General features: G+C 36.7%; 1 protein-coding gene across 1 annotated transcript in view; it reads left to right on the plus strand.

Moving 5' to 3' along the window:
- The window catches only part of LOC121411906 (fibrillin-3-like), a 101,832-nt gene that overhangs the window by 36,831 nt on the left and 38,425 nt on the right, over positions 1-26,576 (plus strand). Inside the window, 5 exon segments of the mRNA XM_041604796.1 lie at positions 10,734-10,826; positions 15,234-15,356; positions 20,051-20,167; positions 22,875-23,009; positions 24,778-24,909. Of these exon segments, the coding sequence (XP_041460730.1) occupies positions 10,734-10,826; positions 15,234-15,356; positions 20,051-20,167; positions 22,875-23,009; positions 24,778-24,909 (600 nt within the window).

Raw genomic sequence — 26,576 nt, forward strand, 5'->3', positions numbered from 1 at the left:
TTCATACATAGACTGTTTTCTTCACCATGAAAAGTGCAAAATAAACACAATAAACAAACTCAATCTTGACATTTTCAGCTTCCATTAATTTTCAGTACAAAGTCAGACCATGGTCTAAGTTAAACTAGACTTCATAATGCGGGCCATTTGGTCTAGTATCTGTTGGTCTAATCATGGACGTATTAATAGGTCCATGGTCTAATTGCCGTTTGGTCTAAACTACACTTGGTCTATAGCCCAATCGGTCTAATTCTCATTCTGACTTATGCCCTGTTAGTGTATTTTCCACTTCGTCTATATATACTAATTTTCTACTTTGTCCAATGGAAATCTGGTGTGTATTCATCTAACCACCCTACTGGTAAGAACACAGTGTCCCACAGTATATGTGCCACAGTGTGGAACATAATGTGAAATCACCTTCACATTGTTATATTTGAGCATTTCAACAGTGTGACTCTCATATTCACATAGTCGACTGTGTGAACACGCTGTGAACAGTCACACTGTCAAGTGTCCACAGTGTGAAAATATCGTCACACTGTTGAATTTGACCATTATAGCAAGTGTAAATAATATCTTCAGATAGTCCACAATGTGAACACACTGTGATGACACTACGGGACACTGTGCAATTTCCAGCACAGCTTATAGACGAAGTGGTATTGGACCAAGTGGATATGAGCCGAAATGTATATTGACACGCTGCAAAAGAAGACGTGGTAAAGTGGCAATCGGACCAAATTGTTATTAGACCAAGTGGTTGTAACCGAAGTAGGATTTCTAAGGCCTTTTAGGATGAGACTAAATGAAAACTAAACGAATTTGTCTGTATTCTGAAGTCAGTTTTCACTTAGACCATGGTCTAACCCTGTGCTAAAATTATGGAAAGCCAAAGACGTCAAAAGTTTCCTTGCATTGTTTGCTTCTTACCATGCTTACGATTACCGTGCTTTTCCTAACTCGTGAATGTAGAAAGTTATCTTATTCATCCTTCCGAAACGGTTAAGAATGATTTGAGATAAAAATAAGCTGAAACATTGAAATTATACTGTAAGAGATTTATGCCATGATTGGCTATCCATAGTCAAACTATAAGTTCAAACCAGAGTTTAGATTAAACCACTTTTCTGAATTCAGATCAGTGGATTAAAAATATGGGCCACTGGGTGTAGACCAACTGACAATGTCCCATGTTCATCATGAGTTCTTATACATCCCCAATAGTGGTTAATTAATTGTAGATCATCTTCCTTCATCAAACGGACCTCGTCTCGACATGGCTATGGAGGTTAACCAACTTATAGGAAAACATTCATTAAGAAAAATAAATTTGTTTTTGTGGAAGATTCATTACAAAAGGAATTGCTAAAAAAAAAGAATTCCACATGATTGAACGTGACACTACATAATCCAGTGGATTTGAATATAGCTCACATGAACACGAGACGTCTGCTCCGATGTTAAAGACTGTAAAACGATTGTAAAATTTGAAGAATTATGTTCAAAATAATAATTCAATAATTACACCGAACATACTATGATCAGTAATGACTTGCAAATTGGTTCCAAGTAAACCTCGATTTTATTGTTTGTTTATTTATTTTAACATTCCATGTATTTTATATTAATATCTAGAGGGAAGTAAACTCCCACTTCCCCGATAATTTATGCACGCAAATTATGATTTCGTATTCCCTTTGAGAATGCCATTGACAAGATGTTTCTTGTAATTAGGATTAGGTTTCTCGTAATCGAGCAATGTATCATTTTCTACCGTGTAATGAGAGAGGAACGAAAATTTATGATTTCAATTAATCAGTAACATGTATTTGTAAGGGTGGTATAAATCATAAATGTAATCATTAGGGGGGGGGGGCATTTCATGGAAAATCAGTAGTCGGTGATTTTTATTGATAATTTGTTACAAGCTACTGAAATCATTTCACCTGATTGGTGAAGAGAAAGTTGTATTTTTAATTCAAGTATTTGTAAGGGTCCTATAAACCATGATTGCAATCAGGAACCATTTCATGAAATAAATATTGTTATAAGCTACTGAAATCCTTGCATCTGACTTGCTGGGAGCAAACATGTCAGTAAAATTCTCTATTATTTTGTTTCGTGAAACAACGCCTTGCGATCCCGACTTCCCATCAGTCCAACTGGGACACAAAACAAAACTCGGAAATTCGAAAATTGGGTCAGCGTGACATGGTATTACCGCTGTAATCTTGTTAATTATTGTCTGCTCTAAGCTTTACTTAAAACTAAAAACCATTCCCATTCATGGTCAATATTGAGTCGAAATCCTATGATCATCAGTTCACCTTTTATAGCATTTACATTCAACACGGGATGAACAATAGTGCAGCTATCAAGGGAATGTCTTAATATAGATAAGAAACTTTATGTTTGGCCAATTTGGTTCACTCTTGTCCGCTGCAAGATTTCACATTAATTATTCTGTTCACTAATAAACTTCTTTGGTGTGTGTGTGTGTGTATGTGTGTGAGCTTTGTTCATGCTCATGATGTTTTTCGAATGTAATTCAGTTCCATTTTCCACGTTCAATTTACGTTCTATTTCAATATCAAATCAACTCAATTGCCATTTATTTTTATTTATGATAAACCACATACAAGAAGGATGACATAAGCTTATTATTTAAGCCTTCATTTGATATCAAAAAATGATTTTTAGAAGATATTAGAAAGAATGTCAATTACATTATTGCATTTAAATGATGTCGACATAATTCGACCGAATAAAATCTTTTGATATACACTGGGAATACATTACTCTAAAATCCATTTTAATTAAGCGTTCTCGACATAATACGTTCCGCCCACGTAACCATGGTAACATACGATTGTGATGACACAACGAGCAATCCATAGTCTTATATAAAATTTTTAAAATAAAATATAAATAATTAAATTTCGAGACGACCAGTTTTCGTTTTCAGGTTACTGTCTTTTTTTTTTAGATATTGAAGTGGGAAAAATAATATCCGTCCCTGTGCAGTTACTTGAACGATTTGTTTGCCCATCACGCCCATCACATAGGATGCAATTACCAAACAAAAAATAAATACTGATGCTAAATTAAGGCACGCAATATTAGCCAAATGTAATCATATAAAACGTATACTTAGATTATTCGCCATCTTGGTAAAACAGTTGGAATCACTTGTTATATTCACTAATACAGTTATCAGAAGAAATAAAAGAATAATAATAAAACGTTGTGGCGTCTAGTTTCTAAGAAAGGAATTCATCGATGAAAATCCTAATTAACAGTGATACTAGTTCGCCATGCCATCGGCCCATCGGCGAAGCGAACATTATTCGTTGCAAGGCATTTCGACTGGAGTGGGAATCTAAAATGGGGGGTTATTCTTGGAAATCAAAGTAGCATTCATGACGTATTGAGGCTTGATGATTTCAGCCAATATTTGCTCAGTCTGTGTCGTCATAAGCACATCTTCCCGACAACCGTCCGTACGTTCAACATGATACGTGCGTACTGTATATTGGTACTTGATTGGAGGAACTTATGTTCTTTTGTAAAGTGAGAGATTGTGACTTCATTGTTGCGAGTAGCATCCTAATAACGCCTCATGGTTTATCTTTCTACCCGTTTTCTAACATGTCTTCCATCTAACATGTCTTTTTTTCTCGATATTTTTAACCACCTCGTAATGTCGTATGAGGACGGGCAAATTTTGTTTGCCTAACAACGTGAATCGATTTTCTGTGCCCCCTCCCTTTACAACATCCTAGATCTGGGATCCGTAACACAAAGCTTAGCAATGATCGTAGATCATTTTTGTACGATTGATTGCATTGACTACAATAAACAATCATTTGTAAAAATCAAGCATATGATTGATCGCTAACGTTTGTGTTACGGGCCCCTGATCCCCGTTAAGAAGAAAGTAATTATCCGTCTGAAAGATTTAAGAGAATCAATTATATATTCCTGTATTTCAAATGGAAAATCGATCATATGTTAAACATAAAATAATTCATATATTTAACAGAGATATTCTGATTCAGTGGTACAAGATATTTCATGTTGTTTCGGTGCAACTCCGTGCCGGGAAATATGTCATTTTCAATAACAGGTGCTATGTTGTCATGTCATGTACATGAAAAAGAAAGAAAAGAAGACTAAAAACTAAAGGCCTAATTGAAAATAGCCCACACGCATTCATTGTATTGCGATTAGGTTCAATTACAGGGTGAAAACGTTTTCTAAATGTTAGGCTCGTGTCGTTAAATATGTTCAAAATGGTGAATGGTTATTTTCCGTTTTATAACTCCCATGGAAGTGATTTTTCTTGATAGGGCGGAGATTTGGAAAGACATATAGCTTTACAGAAATCCGATAACAGTAAACGATGTCTATTTGTTGACAATTCGAATCTATTCTAGCTGTCAGAAATTTAACTGGTATCGAAAACGTTTATTGTGGATGTCGGGTTGCGTCTGTATGCAGTTATAAATTGTTCCACGACGATCTAAAGATATTGTTATACCCTGGCTTTAATTACTCTTGCAGCTAATAAAGACTGCTTTTATAGATTGGAAAGGGGATGTCTGTGACTTGTCTCTTGGGGTCAATAATTCAAGTCTGGTTACGAACATTCGAAACAGACTTATACCATGTTTATGTCAAGAGTTCAAAATGAACGCAGTTGAAGTTGGAAATTACTGCTACTACTAATAGGCCTAATAGACATTTAGAGACGCTAAAAACAAAAAAATACCATAGCGCGTGCAATGTATGAATGATAATTTAACATTTGCAATAATTACCACAATATTATATTAAATTGCCAATTCGTCTATTGCAAACTCGTCCACTCATCACATGGTCTACCTTCATTTAGTCTAATGCTATTCCGCCCATCAACGTTTCGTCTAACAACCATTTGGTCCAATACCCATATTTATTTTCATTCATTTCGCTCAATTACCCTGTGGATATTGGACGAACTGATGGTAGACCAAATGACAGTGGACGAACTGATGGTAGACCAAATGACAGTGGACGAACTGATGGTAGACCAAATGACAGTGGACGAACTGATGGTAGACCAAATGACAGTGGACAATTTAGTTATTGGACAAATTGACGTTAGACCAATCCTTAATGTTTCACCATTGCAGTGTTTATCATGGCCATGCAGATTTAGAGAAGAGAGAGAGAGGGGGGGGGGGGGGGGGCTCCTTCAAAATAAAAGGGATGAATTTTTTTTTGTCAAAATCTATTACAAAATGAGAATTTCATGCATATGAGAAATGTTAGAATATTTCCCCACACACGCCATCATGTTGCGCTCCTCATTGTCCATGATTACTGAGTGTCGATGGTAGGTTTCTCGATGTCTCTGCAGTTTCTCTCTTGACTTAACCATGGATCTGACTTAACACACCACGGGAACACACCTAGAATCTACCACCTGTTGCATCGATGTCATCTCCTTAAAAAAAATACAGATATTTGAATGATTCTGGTGTGGGACAGTGGACCCAGAGGCGTATCCGGTATCAGGGAGCAAGTTAGCTCAGTCGGTAAGGTGTCTACCTGTCGAACCAAAGGTCATGGGTTCGAGTCCACCCCGGGCGGATGACTGAAACCTGCGGTGTGTGTAAACGTGCACCTCCCCTGTTCCAGAGATGCCGGCTATATTATGATGGAAAACATTCCGTCTCTCGGATAGGACGTTAGATGGAGGCTCTTTGTACGTTAAAAACGCTTTGCACTATTCGGAAAAGAGTAGGGAAAAACCCCGGTGTCATGGTCCACCTGCACTCCCCCATACAATCAGTTAGGCCTATATCCGAGGAGAAACATTCGGGTGATACTAGTGATTCATTTCGCTTTTCGCCTCCCAGGCACCATGGCACAGGCGACGCCACACAAATAGTAATATAAATAATTAAGGGGAGGCCAAGGTTACCTTCTTACGTCATAAATTGTACAGATTCTAAGAGAACGTCATCTACCTTTCTCACTTCAAAACGATGGCGGTGGGGGGATTGTTACATAAAGGGGCATGTTTGATAAGCACCTGCATTTTGGGGGGCAGAAGCGCCGTGCCTCCTGTGACTACCCCCCCCCCCCTTTCACCACACGATCAGAGCCTGATAGGACTGAATGATGTGCAGATATGGGCTGAAATGTCGAAACTATGTACGTTCTAATAATTCACAGAGGCAATGTTCATGTTGTTTCTGATCACGATAACCTACCCCAGGGGACTGATAAAGATGAAATTAGATTCTGTGGTACTGTCTGTAACATTGTCTGTGAAAGCTCTCTTTATTGGGAAAAAGATTATAGGGGACATAAATAAGCATATGGCTATGAGGGGCTATGATCTATGTTGTATATTCTATTTTCTGATATAAAACGAATGGGAACACCGTCTTACATATTATTTTAATTTATTTGTAGCTATGGGAGTTCGAATGGTTGAGTATCACTCTCAAATGTGAATAATTAGAATTGCACATTTTGTTTTATACTATTGTCTCAGCGAAACAAACCTTCCCTTCACCAAGTCCGGTTAGACATATTAGACCACTCCCTCGACGAGCAAGTGCACCAAGGTAAGGGTCGGTCTTTGGGTCAACGGCATTGGAATTAGACAACCAACATAACCAAGTGCCAATTTTGAGATTTAAAGGACCAACACACATATTTCCCAGTGCGGGTGTGGGTTAAGGTCCCTTCCCTCTAACGAGGTGCCGTGGGGGTAGCCGAGTGGTCCTACTGCGTCTTCCTAGACATTTGAGAGTCTGGGGTTCGATCCCCGGCCATGTCACCCGGTATGCCCGTGAGCAAGGCATTTAATCGACAGTGCTCTTTTATCATTTAAAAAAAAAATAAATGGAAATGTTTATGCATCAGTAGGTGTCTACCGATGTGCGTGTGCGCGAATGTGCATGTTTATGTGGGTGTGCGTACGGTGTTCTCACACATCAGGGTGCATTGTGGGAACATTTATACTCTTCTTCCAGTTTCCTTAAATGCTTATCAAAGGTATTGTTTAACTTTGTGAGCAGCCGATTTAAAAAATTCTCAAACCAAGATGAAACATGTGTACAAGTGCATGTATTAGAACTAATAAACCCTGAAAACAACCATTATTGAGAATGAAAAGCGAAAACTACAAGGCAATCCCCGATTTTGTAAATAGGCGTCTTATAGACACCTAAATAGTACACATAAGTGTATGGGATGAAATTAAGATGGTGTTTCCGGTCACTTTATATTTCAATTTTTGAAGCACTAAATAATTATTTTTGAACGCAATTTTTTCTGGGCTTCATTTTTGTAACATATCACAGACACAGGTGACGAGTGTGACCTTCTAGCTCAGATTTTTTAAAAGTCAAACCAATGTTAACCAATCACTTTAAATTCAGTGATAAAATTAGGCATGTATTAAGTTGATACAATCCACTGAATGAAGTATCTTAATTTGAGAATTTTTTCTTATATTTCCTTTATGCAATCTGTGGATTTACTTTAAATAGTAATTTAGTTATTTTCTGTGAGTGAAATCTTAAAAAAAATTTGAGAAGCAATTGATTTGTGTACGAGGATGTTGGTGTGGATGGCCTGTAACAAACTATCTCTTCCCCAAGAGAATACTGAACTTTCACCACAATACATCTTGATACGCAATATTTATTCACAGTCGAAATGCATTTGCTGCCATGATTATCACTCCGTGCTGTTTTATGTGGGTTATAGTTTCGTCCATTGATTCACCCCAACCAGGAAATAATCATGAAATGGGGATCATCCTTCAGAAATAGATTTCGGAGTTAAGGCACAAACGCTTTGAAATGGCTCATCTTTAATCGAAAGCGATCACTGACTTATGGTTTTAATTTTTCAAAATGACACACAGAGATGTCGTCATTTAATAAAGCGTGTGACCTAACATGACTTGCAAGGTGAGTCCCCATATTTTTGTTCCGACTCATGGGAAGAGTTGAAGAGGATTGAATTTAAGTAATTTTAATTTTTACAGAAATATCTGATTTGATGATGTGCCAATACTTCTTTACATGTATCATGTTTACGAATCTTTCAAAGAGCTTATATTTTGGTTGTAAAGTTTATATTTCTTAACACGCTCCTAAGCAGAGGCTGGCTACTCGATCGGTTACTGGTTGCCAAGCTGCTCAATTGCCATTGAAGACTCATCGATTATATTTTTTGAAATAAAAAATGGAATATTGCTGAAAACAATTTTTTTTCGGAAAGTATTATATAAAGAAGCCCTTTTATGAACTGACAACTGTACAACACTTACGAATTTCATTGAATTGAAGTAAACAAACAAACTCGTTAACTTATTGGTCTTTACTCTTGTTTCTTTGGTACATTCAATGCGTTCATTTATTCGATTTTTATTTCACACAGAAACCAAACAACTAAATAGACAGCAAATGAGCTGTAATCACCCCCTTTCAAAGTCGGAAGCCTTTTCTGTGATTTATCAAAGGAAATAATAAAATGCCACTAAAATGGTCAACTTTTCGAAAAAAAAAATTGCCGCGATAACGGTCAGTGTTGTCAAGTGAATGGGCACACACTGACCACATGTCGCCAGGCAGGCACCGCTGGACAATGGTTACTACAGTCCCGTGTAATATATTTTCTTGTCTGGCCATTGCCCCACAAATAGTTGTGATTGTCATATCCGCAACGATGGTCCAAGAGAGTTATTGTAAAGATGATATGATACCGAGATGAATCAACCATTAGATTTTATCCGCTAATTTGATGTTATGCAAAAAATAAGAGAAAAAACTTAGTCGTTTTTATCAAATGAACACAGTTAATTATGGACATGCTAAGTGGTTTTTATTCATCATTTGTCATGGTTCCGCTTACCAATCACAATCCTCGACAAGTCTCAATTAAATACTTCATTATTAATTTGTTACTTCTCCAAATAAATTTTCGGAAAATAATCGGTATTTGGCATGCATTTACTTCATAAAAAAATATCTGTATTCTGAAAAAGAAAGAAACTGCGGATGTGAGGTCTAGTGGCACAATACACATTTAACATGTTTAAAACAAGCTTATTTGTCTCATAGCCAACTTTAGACATACTATACTCGAGGGAAATCAATGGATATAGTGGTATAACCTGGACCGGAAGCAAATTCCATACAATAAAAATATTAAATTGTTATCGAGATAAGTGATAGAGTTGTTTGGTTAAAAAGATGGATTTACGGTGTGATTTAGAATGACACAAACTGCCAATAGGTTTGACCTTAAATATGTATTTCAACTTCGTCGCTGATTGGGAACATATGCAAGTAGCTTTGTGGTATTTGTGACGAATCAGGATGAGGATAGGGATGTACCGTGTGGATATAGGCCCTTATTCCAAACTTGAGAGTAATTTTTAACTTTGGTCTAACATTGTGGCCTAACTAGTTTATCAAAATTGAAATAGCCAAATTGTATAATTTCTGTTTTTTGTTTATGGTAACTCCCCGTAGAAACTTGGCAGGACAGCTTTTTTGCTGGTAAACGCCAAGCTGGTATAAACATCTACCTAGGAAACATTTAGTTAACGTCTAGTCTAATTAGTCATATTGACTGACCTTAATTAGACGACAGATATTACTCTCTGGCCTTTTTTTCAAAGTGGAGACAATAGTAGAATGGGATTCGAACTCACAACCTTGCGATTATGAGTCCAATGCTCTAACCACTATACCACACGACTCGTTTGAAAATAATGAGTCATGGGGGCATTAAATTGGGCAAATCCCTTCTGATATTTATTCAGAAATTGGAGATAGGCCTATGTGCTTCGTTTATATATATGAATATTAAAACATATTCACGAAAGTGAGTTCTGTGGTCGATATTATGAAATCATTTTATCTCTTAAAACATTTCTGTTTTACAAGATGTTACCATGGGTCCCTTCGTGCTTTCCTGAACCGTTTTTGCTTTCTCATCAAAACACGTTTTCATTTATCCTGTAACCTTTTTTTATTTATTGAAGATGAAGTTGTTGTTAGTTGAGTTTTGCGTTCTTTCATAGCAGAACGAAAATGATGAAGCATTTCATTTTATCATCTTATATTGTTTAATTGTTTAAATTGAGAAGAAGAATTTTATATTGTTTAAATTATGATTTATGTTGCTAAAAGTGTCGTTGATGTAACGTTAATGATAGTTAGATTAGCATCATCTTTATGGTTATTTTGCTAAAATCGACATTGAATTCATCACAATGTTAATTTTGTACTCGTTCGTGTTATTACCTATATTATATCTCTAAGTTATACTTGGTCATGTGATTATAATGTTTTCTTGCACTGCAAAAAATCCCGAATCTATAATAAGTCCACACCGGAGAGGTGTTGAAGCAACACCAGTTTGGAATCAAACCGATTCTGTTTTAATACTAATTGGTGTTGTATAAACACCTATCTGGTGTTAGACCAAAACGAAACTGGTGTAGTTTCAATACTTCTCTGGTGTTGACGTATATAGATTCCGGGCTGGTGTTAAATCAACACCGGAGTTTTTGCAGTGTGTACTATGTTGAGAACATATCCTTGGATTGTTTGGTTACCCATTCATTGCATTTCTTGAAACAAAATGATTAAATATACATGTATAAATAGTTATAAATCTCAACTTTTTCAATTTCTTTTTCACTTTTACAGCAATCTGTGAATCGGGCTGCGTTCATGGGACCTGTGTTGCACCAAACCAGTGCCGATGTGAAGCGGGATATACAGGAACAAATTGTAACGCAGGTAAGATATCTCCTATACGAGCCGCGCCCAAGTTATGGGGTGTTACATAAAGCTTTATGTCAATTACGTACAGCGTTACGCACGACTGGTAGACGCTCTCCGTTGCTAAATCATTTCTGCTGGAAAGAACACAACACACACTGCGAAAAACACCGGTGTTAATTTAACACCAACCTAGTGGGTGTTTCATAAAGCTGTTCGTAAAGGTACGCACAACTTTACGCACTACTGGAACATGATCTTAGGTCTAAGAAAGGGTTACGTGCCTTAAGTCATTCGTATCTTACGATGAGCTTTATGAAACACCCACCTGGCATCTAAATAGGAAAACACCAGGGAAGTGTTAAACAACACCAGTTAAGAATCAAACCGATATTTTTTTTTAAACACTAATAAGTGTTGCTTAAATGCCTATCCGGTGTTAGCCTATAAATCTAAAGTGATGTTGCTTCAACACCTCTCTGGTGTTTTCCGATATAGAAACCGAGCTGGTGTTAAATTAACACCGGCATTTTTGCGGCGAGTGTCACACAGTATGTTCACATGAGTGGACTATGTGAAAATGCTATTCCCACTGTTAAAATGCTCAAATTTTTACAATGTGAAGATATTTTTACACTGTGGACACCTCGACAGTGTGACTGTTCACAACGTGTTCACATGGTAGACTAACATGACTAATGTGAAGAGTTTATTCACACTGTTGAAATGCCCAAATGCAACAGTGTGATAGTGATTTCACATTGTATTCCACACTGTGAACACACCGTGATACACTGTTCCTTCCTGTAGGCATGATAGGGATATTTCCAATCATTTAGATCCCTTATTGGCCGAATTTGAAATCCGAATTTAACAGAAATCAAAAGTGATAAAACACCATGATCTCATTTTGTCACAAGGTCTGTGCCCCGTCTTACAGAGTTACGATTGATCCGATCAATCGCAACTATGGACGGCCAGCAACGACAACATGTATTATACATGTTTGCTCAAAATATTTTCTAGCTATGATGTATATTCATGCTTCATTGTTTTCTAGAAAATTCACTGTGCTTCTCTTTGTTTGCAAAGGACATTCTGCCAATCCCCTATATGAAAGATTATGACACTGATGGATTTCCATAGAGTTCCGATTGATTGGATCAATCGTAACTCTTTATAAGACGGGGCCTAGGTCACCACTTGTGCATGAAGTTGGGCGCAACATTTCAATAGCTTTATGACACGCCCAATACAAACCTTATGTTTTTTTTTATTTGAAACCTGACATTTCAGCTATTGACTGAACGTCACGACATCATTACGTGCACGAAATTTGGCGTCCCTCATTGGTTTATCACTCAAAAATCGTTACAGCTATGATTAACTTTTATTGAGTAAACAAGGAGTATTCTGAATGGTGAAAACGAGAGCCAGACGTCCTAAAAGCTTCGCTAATCATGTTGATTAGCCTTTGCCTAGACCATTGACACTAGAAAATGCCCACAGTTCCCGTGATGCAACCAGTTAAAGTTACATCAGCGTGTTTGATGTACTGTGGCGCCATTTTTAATGTCCTTTGTGTAGGTTGGGGCCCGTTACATATCAAAACTTGTTATTATATAACATGTATAACGAGTTTGTAGCAACACTATAATTTGAAGCTATTTAAACGATTAAAGTGGCTGATAGTTAAGTTAACTTTCTTACAGAAACTGCGCATTTGTTACAACAACGATTCATTATATATTGATATATAATGACACCAATATATGTCATTTTCATTTTCAGACTGGTAGCGTTGTGGTCATGATACGATATTAGGGAATGTGTCGTTTGTCCAGAATCAAGCACCAAACTGCTCTTTTGGCTCTCCAATTTTCGGCAAAGACTCTTTGGTTGTTCATTGTCATGATTGGCATTTAACAATACATTTTCTATGTTCTTGAATCCGTTGTGTGTGGTGGAGCGAAAAAGTGCTTATTAGTCTGAGTACACCTCTCGATATCGATACGAATCATTCTGCTTCGATCGAGAAGGGGTTTATGACACGCATTCGAACAGTTCGACTGCGGCAGTCAGGAAATTAGGGTAGATTTTCATGGGGGTAATTATCGTAATGGACTTCCTTGAGCCTTAGATTGACGTTGAGATACCTTACCGAGGACAGATCACTAACGAAAATTAGACCATTTGAGATGGATTTCCTACAGGTATGATTATCATGGGTATATTTTTCTTTTATATATTAAAGGACAAGTCCACCCCAACAATAAGATGATTTGAATAAAAGAGAAAAATCCAACAAGTACAACATTGCAAGTGTCAAAAAGTATAACAATCCCCCCTAATACTCGTCCCCATTTTGGCACTTCATGTACAACACTTTTTAGTATTTTCATCTTCAGTTTTTCGAAGTGTTATGAAACTTTTATTTTAAATCAGTAGGTTGGAGGAGGACACTTGATATTCTGATAACAGTGTGGAATTCTGTCAGACGAACGTAAGATTCTACATCAAGTAGTTTCGTCTCTCAATCGTTCATGTTGACCAGATTTTTCACCAAAGAAGGGGCATAAAAATGTCTTTCTTCCCATAATAGAATGCCCATTACGCTTTCGAAGTCGCCCGCTGTACGACTCTTTATGGGGGGCTAGTGTGAAGACTACGGGAAGCTAATTGGATCGAAGATGCTCACAGTTTGAGAAATCACCTGCAAAAATAATAGGATGGACTGTCAATGAAAGGATGGCAGACACCCTCCTATGAATATTTCCATTTTTATCAAGCAGATGATGTCTAATGAAATGATATCACGGAAGGCTCTGTGTTTGTTTTTCATACTGTGAAAGTAAATGAGAAGGGACATGAGCCATGTGAAGATGAACAAGAAAATTGTCACGCTCGTTTGGCGGATCAAAATCTCACCATCTGACTGCGATGATACCAACCTCGAACTTTCAATGCGCATATTTCATCTTTTACATTTGGTGACCTTGGTCTTCAAAGCAAGCCATTAAAGATATCATTCACAAAAATATTAATTTCTGTCACGGTGTGTGATTCATTAAATTTTACCTTCACGCGCTGGCTGGTTTTCCCATGGATTGCCATGCAAAACGATTTTTAAGAATGAAAAGTCATGATCAATTTTAAGAATGGCGTTTACTTTGAACATGTTGAGCAGGGAAAATATAGAGTTTGACCGTAGACCACAAGTGCATTTACATGACCAAGTTTCGGTTAGAAAATGTATTTTTAACAAGGAGTAGCTCTGATAGCTCTTCATCCCATTTCAAACCTTGGTCTCCCTCTCACGTCCCTGGTTTACTTTGACCACGTTGACCCAAACATTTGTCACAACTGTGCTCGTTCCTTGGCAAGATCATGGCATTGAGTATTTCAGGTCACAGCTGGTTTGTTTGTTTGTAATATCACACACATACATGACATAAGTGCAAAGTGCAGTCAGTGTGGTCTCCTAAGGATGAATCCTTGAAGATGTGGCCATAGACCCTGCTAAGACACAGCTTGTTCGTAATTTGCTTATAACACCCTGTGTAAGTGTCATGAGGGTGGGCAACTCAAAAATAATCTTTGAGGATGATGCCGGAGACCCTACTATAGGACACAGCTGGTTTGTTTGCTTATAAAATCATATATTAAAGTGCCTTTAAATGCGGGCAGCTCATAATTTGTCTTGAAGGTGTAGCAATAGACCCTGCTAGGACCAAGGAGATTTCTCAGCTGGTATGTTTGCTTAAAGTAAGTGCGATCAGGGTGGGCTGCTCTAAATGAATCTTTGAGGATGTGTCCGTAGACCCTACCAGGACACAGCTGGTTTGTTTGCTTATAACATCACACATTCAAGTATCATTAGGGTGGCCAGCTATTCTGTTCGAAGATGTGCCCCTATAGAATCTACACAGTTGGCTTGTTTGCTTTTAGTAAGTGCCATTATGGTGTGGAGCTCAGGAAGAATCCTTGCTGATAGATGTCTTTGAGATGATAACATCGGTTGCTTGTGGAGGGTCTTCTTCTTGATTACTGAGTTTACAGCTTCTTTAAGACATGACAATCGGAATGCTGACACAGCAGTTGTCACTCTGGTTTTCGTACTTACAACATGTAAATCGAAGGGAAATCGATTGATTATCTGTTACACTTCTAGTAAGATCGAGATCACTTTATGGGTTATTGTTGATATATCTATGTAGCTGTCAATAGTTTGAAGTGTGACTACTTAGTAAAAACCTAATGTCTAAAAAATGATTGTCAGGAGGGTAAATATGACTTTGATACTACTATATTGAAAATAATATTTCGTAAAAATCTATCAAGTACTTTTTATGCGATGTATTTTAGATGTGTATTGTGTAATATACTAACTTATCTTTTATTTGTCTATATTTGTCTTATTAACAGATGTAAATGAATGTGGAATGGAACCTCGGCCGTGCAAACACAGATGTATTAATACCATTGGTAGTTTTAAATGCCATTGTGAGCAAGGTTATCTTTTAGAAGTAGACGGAAAGACCTGTATACGTAAGTACTCTATCAAGTATCTCCAACCCCCATTTTTTTCTCCCGGGTTTAAGTGTACTAAACATTCCAATTCATCAAGATGTTAAATTAATGTTTGTGAAATCTTGACTTTGAGCTTCCCTTGGCAACGATGCACGAACAATCTAACGAATTGCAGTACCTAACTAGCTAAAGGCGTTTTATAGCGTTTTTATATTTTTACTGGAAAACAAATTTTGCACACAGCAAGCCTGCAACTAACATAATATCACCTGTTTTTACTTCCTTAACAAAATTTGCTTTCGTTGTAATGTTGGCTAGGTAAGGTGTCTGTCGCCAAAAATTTGGATGGCTCAACAAAGCTTTCTTTTTTTCCAAACGTCAAATCAAGAATAGATCGAAATTCTTCTTCCATCATAATTTCTGGTGCCTTGCAGTCATTTTCATACTTAGTCTGGATAATGTTTGGATACAATGGTATAGCACGGTCATGACGGTGTAAAAGTTGAGGGGATGTTGTTTGAGCCTCGTCTTGTCACCCATTATATGATGGACGTCCAATTCGTAGCTTATTCTGTTTTCTTGTACATGATCGATTTACATTTGTGGTGTAAAGGGGGGGGGGTGCAGGCGAGACAACGCCCCTGTGATTTTTCACGGAGAAGTAGAAAACGACGGAAAAAGAAAGAAAAAGAAAAATTGGAGAAGAAAAATAAGAACAACAAAGAGAATATTGGTCGTTTACCTTTATACTATACCCTTACCATTTGATAGAGAAATAAATAACTACACCTTTAGGTCGTTTGCCCCCCCCCCCCCTATTGAAACACCCTGGCTTCCCCTGTAGATTTACATTATAATACCTTGATTAAAGATGGCTCATAATAGCTTCTCTAATTGAAAACTAAACCAAGCGGCTAGACATGGTGTTAGCTATTGCCCCTTATATACCCCGACACCGATAACCTATGGTGTTTTTCATGGGATCCTCATATCCAAATCGAAAAAAATACGTGTACTTTACCTCTCAGATTGTTTGGTAAAGCTCTTCTGAATAAATTTGAAACCCATAACAAAATCTTACATCCAATCACTACGATAGAATCAAAGCAAGCATAAAACCTCAATAAAAGTCAGAAAGTAAAAAACAACAACATAGTTTCAGTTATTTATATTAATTATAACGTATTTGTTTCATTGAAGTTGTACCGTTTGGGTTTACCTACTTACAGTTGTCTAGAATTTGTAATTGTAATCAAATACAAATAATGTGTACATACTTCGTTTAAAAAAGCAATGGTATGTCGTAATAGTGATGATATAATGCTTAGTGTTTATTTTCATAATGTTTTAAGTTACCCTTATAGTCTAGATGATCAAAGCTCTGTTATTCAATATTTCAAATCAACTTAAAAGCTTTTATAACCTTAATTGTTTGTAGTAGGTTGTAAGGTTGTCAAACAAGGGACTTGCATAGCATGTAAACAATGTAATATTTATGAGCATATTGTTTTTCATGCCTCCAATTATCTTGAAGTTTGTTTTTGGATGGTTTATTTCGGTCTTATTTTGCCTACCGCACTTCAAAAGTCCTTTATATGTTTATCTGAAAGTAGTGAGGGAAGGGTTATATAATGTGTACCCATAGTCATTTTACGGCTTCAGTTCGAAGAAAGACCATTGAAAATATATTTATTTTGGCACACCCACTTATATTCCTCTCTCTCTCTCTTAGATCTATTTAATTATTTTTCCTACTATCGATCTCTCTTTCTCTCTCTTCCTTGTCCCTCCATTCTCTCTTCCCTCCCCCACCAACTTTCCATTTTCTTTTGTTCTCTCTTTCAACTCCTGTTTATAATTTTGTTATGCAAGAAAAAAAGAAGAAAATGAAATAAACATATTGGAGGATTTTATTTCGTTACTTTTAATTTACGTTTTTATTGGGGTTTTACCAAATAGGCCTACTTCATTAGATTTTCATGTTGTTTTTTTACATGAAAATACCAGATATATAAATGTTTGCCAAAAACTACCCCTTCCGAGACACCGTCTTTGTTACCCACATTCTATTGGGTCTATCCCCAGACATGTATCCCCTGATATCTTAGTTACCTTTGTGTGTGCATAACTTCACCACCTCTTTCACCTCTTTGCAAAACTATGAACGCTTGAAGGGTGATGAAAAATATATATCCAGTGAAGACATTTTTTATCTTTCAACATTCAGTCACCACCTCATCTCAGCCATCTGCTCATCATGCCCTTTCAATAAACATTACAATCATATTAATGATAACATATCGTTATTTGGCAAACGTTCCTGTGATTGTCACTCAAAATGTGACAGGCTTTCTTCTTAGAGCCAAGAAAAGGGAGAAGATGCCTGCTTGCCTGTTTAGAATCAAAACAGATTTGAGACATTTGATGGTGATACCCCTTTCCGCAGTTGTATAAACTGTCAATAGTGGTTATGGTTCTTTTGTATGTTTGGGGGTTAGGAACTTGCATGCCCCGAAAGCAATAAAAAATATTCTTTTCCTTCTCCTCATTCTTCTCTTCTTTATCTTCTTGCTGTTGTTGTTCTTCTTCTCCTTCTTTGTTTTCTTCTACTTCTTCTCCTCCTCTTCCTTCTTTTCCCCCTTCTTCATTATATCCCCCTCCTTATTCTGCTATGCCTGTGGTAATCCCTTAAGTTCAATGCAGCTTGTCATGAACATGTAATATCTCAGGATCATGACGATGTATCATTTAAACAGGGTCCCGTATCATACAGATTTATTTAATAACAAATGCAAATTTCTGCAACGAGTTTGCTATTATCTAATCAAATTAAATGATTTCAGTAGCTTTTTACTGTTATTGTAAATTTGGTATTATAACAGGTTAAATGAAAATGGCTCCAGATGTGCAAAGGAACATACCCCAAGAGGAAGAGCTGGGGTTTAAGTGCATCTGTTAAATGACCCCGGATCCTTTTTTTAGGTTAAACCCCATTTTAAACTGTTTTTTTCCCTCACTTGCGAGCATCTTTCATCCCCCAATAGAGTCTGAATCACAGAGTTGGAGTATTTTCTTTGGGAAGTGATTCAAATTCGGTAGTAGGAAGTGCCTCGTTTGAGTTCATGTGATTCTGTCGAAAAAAATGGATCTTGATAGATAATGAAAGGAGCTTGTAGCAATGAAGGACGAGCCTCCTTAAATGATAATGACATTCGAGTATTTTCTTCCTCTTCTACATCAATCTCTCGATCATTTTCTATCGTTTTCTTTTACCGTGTTTTTCATATCAAATCGTTTTCTTATTTGATTTCGCTCATCTTTCTTGATCTATTGTCTCTGCTTCGTTTCCCTGTTTTTCCTTTCCCATCGCATTTTTTTTTATGTACATAATTTCTTCCCTCTCTTGCTGTAATTAACCTTTCTGATTATAATTAGCATCTTTTCAGATGTATTAGTGGTATCAAATGTTACGTAGGAATTAATCTTTGTAACATCTTCTAAGGTAGTAGTCTGTCTAGGTGACTTCACATCATCCACAATTATCTGTGATTATGGGTATTAAAGTCTGTTACAAAAGTGACAGCGGAAGACTTTGGAGATTTATTTTTCGTGTAATCTCTAAGAAAGTTCTGAGTTCAATTATAGTTCAAACTGTATATCTCTTTCAGAAGCAAAATGCAGAGACGGAGACAAAAACACAGGGAGAAAATAAACGAGTATCAATACGCTCATAAAGTTCTTTCACAGAATCATCGGAATTTCTATCCTCCAAACTGTTTTTTTTTTAGTCATAAAGTCAATCATGGAAATCAACAAATAAGATATACAATAAAACTGTTTTATTAGAGTCTGAGAGATTTCCACATCAAACCGTTCTAATTATCACAATAATAACTCCTGGTACATATTTCTAATCCCTACTCTTCCGCCATTGGTTACAAACAAAGAGTTGTGGATTATCTTTTAATCATAATACAGCCGTTGGCCTGGTTAAGGCGAACTTTATTTATTTTCAGCGATCAAGGCTTGCTCTAAAGAATTAGAAATGAAGTGTTTTTCCTCCAGTAATATTCACAGTCGTCAAAAAAACTCTCCACTCAGTGAAGTGGCTCTAAACACTTATAGAGGGTTTTCGACCGTTTTGCATTTAGCGTTCAAAAAAAAGAAAACAGGCGTCGGGCCGTTACGGATTGTTACGGATATAAATCTTCGATGGAGATGGATAATTCAATCATTTAAGTGGAAGATTTATCGATTGTTGACCTTTTCATGAGCCCGCCCCCTTACCATGACTTGAACTCTCGATAGTTCTTTCCATAACTCGTGAACTCTGAAAAAAGCACGAGCTTGCCGATGCATGTGAGCTTTTTCATTGCAAGGGTGTGTGTGATAACAATATACTACTAGTATTACAATTCATTATATCAGTGTCGAAATGATTTGATATCATTTAATAATAGAAACGTCCCTGTTATGATAGGATTATACTGTGTTTATATATCTATATTTTATATTATATGTAAACCTCGTAGATATCTAAAGAAGATGAATGAATGCCACCTGCTAACCCAATGATTCTCTTTGCGGCCTATCACTTTACGGCCCGGACTCCTAGACCACTATATTCTTGACCCTCCCATTTCATGTCAGCCATATCCTGGTTAATTTGTCATATATACTTTCAAGAAAACTTCCTCTTTTTCTTCTCCTAGGTGATAGCCGGTGTTATCCAGGCAGATGTGCGTATGGGTGCAGAAAGAATGGTCTGCGATTGGAGTGCATCTGTCCGGCAGGTATGAGGGTCGCAAAAGACGGTTATCACTGCCTAGGTAAGTGCGCGGCACTTAGCCGTCTCCAAATGGAGTGACTTGTGTGGAAGTTATGGAGGGGGTAATACGGGAAAGGGGATGGAGGGGGATAGATCGAGAGAGAGAGAGAGATAGGAAGAGAGAGAAACAACAGATGGAAAGAGAAGGGAAGTAAAATAGAGATAGGGGAGAGAGGTGAAGGGATATGATGGGGGTGATAAAGGAAAGAGGGGTATGGTTCTGAGAGGAAGGAGTTGAGAAGGGGTGGTCGACTTCATTTTAAAAGGAAGATAATCATAATACGTATAATATTTTCTATTCTATTTTATTCTCTTATACATCACCCCCATACCTAAGTACCATCCTCTCCATTATATCCGGACGCCCCCTCAACGTCTGCACACTATCTGCTATTCATTGTAATTAAAACGTATTCATGGATGATTGGTTTTCAACGCTTTGTCGGATTTCGAACTTTTCTGACTTTCTGAACTGTGAAAAGGATCATCATTAACACTCCTCACACTTCTCTGGAACTAACCCGACCTCGATATTTGTTCATTAAAGAAATGAACACCGTTTACAACAATCCCACAAACCTGCAATAATTCGGTCTTTAATATGTATAATGTCTATATTAAAAAAATGTCATGTATTTCAAGAAAGAAGAGGAAAATATTTTTAACCGACTCCTGTCTTTCAAATGCGTGTAATATGATTGATGTTCATGACAATTTATTTTCTCCCAATACCGTGATGTATGCCATAATTGCATATTTCCCGTGAAAAGCGTTTGCGCTTTGCATGTCAGTTTGGTTTTTCAAAATAAGGGAAAATTTTGTTACAGTATTTTTCAATTAGAATGATTAGTTTGCAATCCACGACTATGCATCGTGTCGATTGTTAAATCATCATGATCCTCATAATTGAGGTAAAGCGCTTTTCTGTTCTTCCTACTGATACACGAAATTAAAAATTAGAGCTATCTCTAGAATATAAACATGATTTTCTTGAATAGATTTCCGATTGATGAGTCAGAATTGATTATAGTTTTAATTATATTCTGCATGTTCTATTAAGACTGATTTCAAAGTCAATAACATGATACATTAATGTTTTGAGTTTGGCATTTAATGCAGGATTACATTCAGGGGCCTGTGTACAGCGTGAATGGGGGCCAGTTTTCATATTTAATCGCTACGTTAATAAAAATATGAAACGGTTCTGGTTTGATTGCGTGTCACAGCGGGTGAGATGGAAATAGAACAGCCAAACAGTTGTTTAGGGGCTACCACCAGATGCGATGTTTGGTGCTGTTAACATGCTAAATGAGCGGATAATTATGAAGGTTTAAAGAGCTTTGATGAGAGGGTCTCCTGATGCCAATTAAGAGATTAAAGAACGGAAGCTGATATTATAGGTACCTTAAATTGATCTTGATATAAAGTATGAGAGGCATGGGTGAAGAAAAAAGCGGGTAAGTATGTGCCCCCTTGATTTTAATGCCCCGATAGTGAAGGAGCCCCCCCCCTAATCTGGTTCCCTCTTGGAGAAAAATCCATCGATTTGAAAATAAACTGCGAACAAGTAAATTGCGAAGAACAGTCTATCTTTTTTTCTTTTCGTGAGACATTCCCCCCTTTCTCCCCTTTTGAAAATATCGCATGTACTGATGAGACATCATAATGCGTCTATTTTAAAAACCGGTTGAACGACTGTGTGGATATTGCGAACTTCATTTTGATATGTCAGTGTGTGATTTATGTTAATAAATAGATATCGTCATTGGATGGGGAGCAAAAGTAAACATCTCTTTTTATGTGATGAATTTGTACAAGAAACACGTTTATCAAGATACACTTCCTCGAATAGTATCTGAATGAATACATTAAGTGTATTGGCGTCTGAAGGAAGAAGAATATTTTTAAATGAGTAAAACAGTAAAATACCATTTTCTAACATATGAAAATATGAGTTATGAAGTACTAACTCACTCGTATTCGCTCGAAGCAGGATTAAAAGATCATGCTATTGATTTCGAAGAGTCGAGACAACTAAGCACATTGAATCCTGATAGTGAATGTTGTCTCGTCGATTTGACAGGCAATTGAACAGTTATTTCTACATTCTGTGTTCGTTATTCTGTCGAGTTGTCTATCCATGGATTAAATTAAAAGATTCGAAGTCTGATTGTTCTTCCCTTTTTGGAGAGCTGTTACCGTTTTTGTAGCATAAAGGAAGAAGGCGTATTATAATAGTTACATACATACAGTATATGTTATTTGGAAAATTCAAAGAAAATCTTCCTATTCGCGCCAAAAAAAAGTTGTGTAAGAAAATATATACGATTTAAATGAATGCTTTTGGAAATGCCAGAATAAAAGGACTTTGTCAATTTACATGTAAAAAATCACGAACGCACTTATTAATTACTCGATAGATAAGAGGGGTGTAATTTGTGAAGCAATTAACTCCTCCCGAGACGGATGGAAAGGAAATGTATATAAATCATTTAGGGATGTGTGGTTTCTTCTCTTACTGTCATATGTATCGGTTTTTTATTTTCAAAATTGAAAAAAATGAAATAAATAAGAGATAAAATAGATAAACGGACAGTCCGTTTTAAAGGACTGAGCTTCAACTCGACACATGTCCCAATCATCTTCCTAATTCTAATTTTACGGCACTATTTTGTTTTATCTTGTTATTAACTTTTTTTTTTTTACAGATATTGACGAGTGTGAGGAAAGAGTTGTCCGATGCCCTTCAGACCAACGATGCGTAAATACGTATGGGAACTACATGTGCCTCTGCCACGAAGGATACCAGTTCAGATACATCGACGGCAAGCTTAGGTGTACAGGTAACGTAACGTAACATAACATAACGTTTACGAAACGTTACATTACGTTGCACAGATAAACATGATCGTATACATGGTACAGACAACTTACATGTGCGAGCAATCTACTGTAGCTTATGTAATATTACATAACGTAACGTTACGTTATATAATGAAAATGATGTATCCATGGCATAGATAATAATAAAATTTAAAAATATCTGGTTCTTTTTTATGGGATGTGACAAAAATGTTATCCCACGAGACTGTGCCAATTACTTATAGAGTAGCCGTAAGCCGCCAATCAAAAGATTTTTTCTTAAAGGTTTATGTACCACATTGCAATGCATGTTTTTTTTTTTTTGGGGGGGGAGAAGGTCTCTGTAAATATGTTTATACATTGAAACATTGGTGATTGATTAATATTTCTTTTGATCGGTGTTCCTATTCGTTTCCGTGAATTCATTCATTATTTTTTCGTGAACCATCATGAATCATAATCCCTTCATTCAGTTAATGACTGGGTAATTCTCTCCATTTCCATAATTACAATGACAACTATGCAGACTGATATTATCCCAAATCATGACCAATTAAATGAATTACTACAATTGTCATTGCTCGAATTTCCACTAATATATCTCTAATCGTTCGGTTTAGGAGACAGTCTTATCGTGTTGTGTTCTTAACCTTGCCAATTTCCCCCATAAAGTGGGTTCCAAATCGGGTTATTGAAGATCAAATTTAGTCAACTCTGAAGGATTTGTTTCTCTTGATCGAAGTTCTTTTGTTGGTGTAAGCCAAAATGGTTTTTCCTGGGGAGTAAACTACAAAAGATCACATCTTAAAACTAAGCACTGGTTAAGTAGATATATCACAAACATTCTTGTTTTGTTTTGATTCTGTTTGGAAGAGAATAGAAGGCTTATACGCGTGAGATGTGTTTGATAAACATGCGGTTCGATGTTACATAATAAACTCAAAGCTATAAAGAACAACAGGCTAGTGCATTGTTATCCTCACCCTTCTGAAGATGAAACTATTCATGAATCTAATTCATACAGAAGTTTACTTAGATACAGAAAAGTCTACTTTGTTAATTAATTTAACAGATGACATGGGTACATGCAAAGATACCGTAATGTAATAATGATGTAGTATAATGTTTGATATAATAAATTGCCTTTATACGTTTAAAAAGAAAATGAAAAATGTTGTTCGAAAATGATTCCGTAGCTTGCACTATCATGATAATAAAAATGCACATTCGTATAAAGGGGCCATGTAACTATGTACCTGACGTGCAGATTTTGTAAGACCAACTTGTCTGAGACTGATATCATTGGATATCATTTAAAGTGATTGGTTAACATTAGTTTGACTTTTAAAAAATCTGAGCTAAGGTCACACTTGTCACCTGTGTCTGTGATATGTTACAAAAATGAAGCCCAGAAAAAATTGCGTTCGAAAATAATTATTTAGTGCTTCAAAATTTGAAATATAAAGTGACCGGAAACACCATCTTAATATCATCCCATACGCTTATGTGTACTATTTAGGCGTCTATAAGACACCTATTTACAAAATCAGGGTTTGCCTTGTAGTTTTAGCTTTTCATTCTCAATAATAGTTGTTTTCAGGGTTTATTAGTTCTAATACATGCACTTGTACACATGTTTCATCTTAGTTTGAGAATTTTTTAAATCAGCTGCTCACAAAGTTAAACGATGCCTTTAAGATGGAGGTTGGTTCCAGAATATCATTATTTTATTCCTTTTTTCTTCTTCAGAATCCGAAGATAGATGTGCCAATGCCGGACTGATCTGTGATGTAAATGCCAAGTGTCAAGATGGAAGCGGCGTGGTCAAGTGTGTGTGCAATAGAGGTTATGTTGGCAACGGAGAGGAATGCACTATCGTCGGTAAGTTGTCATAATCCTATGCCTAAAAGCATCTTTCTCTCAGTACAGTTCTAGCCTCAAGTTTCTTTTAGGCTCTCTTTAAATTTACAAATGTTCCTGATGCTATGGTAATCACACTTATCTAAAAAATTAGCTGAAAGTTGAACCCCATCCTTTACTGATCAGTGCCTTGTTCTCAATATGGTCAACGTTGAATCGATGTGTATTTTTCTACAAATGACAGCTCTTAACGGTCGCATTTTAAACGTACATTCTTTCAGTGTTGGCGATAAGGAGTTAAGATACTTCAAATGATAATCCAACCGAAGATGAGTAATGATGTTTTAATTTGAAATCAAATGCAATTAAGTTTCATTCTCCTCCTCGGATCTACCAGTCAGATCCTGGATTGCCTGATTTATCTCTCAATAAAGATTCATTCATTTGGATTGTCATTTAATATTGCCCACCTAATTGTCATGCCCACGTAGAAAATACATTTGTCTTCTCTGCACATGCCTAAACACTGTCAGTCACGACCATCCTTTGAGTCAGGGCGATATGATTGCTGCTAATAATAATTGATAGTATCGGTCATTCCGCATTTAGAAACAAATCATAACGTTTATTGGGACACAATTGGATGAGCTCACTGGGTTTGAGTGAGTGGTGTTTTTGATAAGTTTGAAAGCCATCGACAATCAAAATGATTTCCGATATCCTAATGAGATTCTGTGAGTGATATATAAATGATTCATGAGGGCTGGTGTGTGTGTGTGACGGGAACTCCCGCTTGCAATAGCCTTGAGTAAATTTGATTTTTGGCATTTTAGGTAAAACATATTTTGAATGGAAAGTTGGAAAATATGACATCATAGCGCTCATGGCAATTCGAGAAAGTAAATGAGAAAGTAAATACGAGCCCGACAACACGGGATAATTATGATTCGTGATGTTGATTCGAAATGTGGTTTGCCCACCCGATGGGCCAGAGAACATAAAAAATGGTGTCATCTAAAGATTGAACAACGTGCCTTGAAGCTCATAAAGCAATTATTGTTTTACACAGTAAAGAGTAAGGTTTGTTTCCTTTCCAATTGAAATCTTTTTATTTGACCGTGTAGACGAGCAAAAATAATGAAGAAAATAAGTTGGTGATGATGGCATTGATGATTACGACGATATGGGAGATGATGATGTTAATGGTAGTGCTGACGATGATGATTGTTGTGGTGGTGATGATGATGATGACGATGACGATGTTGACGGCGGTGATGCTGATGATGATAATGATGATAAAGTGATGATGAATGCAATGATGATTACGACAACATATGATTATACGGTGGTGAATGTGATGGTGTTGTTCATGAAGAGGAATGGACGAATGATGAGTGCGACTACGCAAAACTTTTTCAAAACCGTCCTTAAACTTCAAAGACAGTCGCATAAACTTTGTTGACTCACCAATCACTTGCCAGGGTATACCGATGATTATGACTGATTCTTCAGCAGCTGTTTTGATGAGATGTTTTGTAACCTCACAAATTTCTTCCGTCCCCCTTTCTTTGAAAATGTGCATCATCATCCTCGGCAGGAATGAAACAAGTGTAACTGGGTAGTTCGTTGTTCCGAATACCAAGGTATACCCGTTCCCGACCCAAGCATTGTTTACATCTCTTGAAAGG

The sequence above is a fragment of the Lytechinus variegatus genome, chromosome 3 (genome assembly GCF_018143015.1).
Source record: "Lytechinus variegatus isolate NC3 chromosome 3, Lvar_3.0, whole genome shotgun sequence".
Lineage (NCBI taxonomy): Eukaryota > Metazoa > Echinodermata > Echinoidea > Temnopleuroida > Toxopneustidae > Lytechinus > Lytechinus variegatus.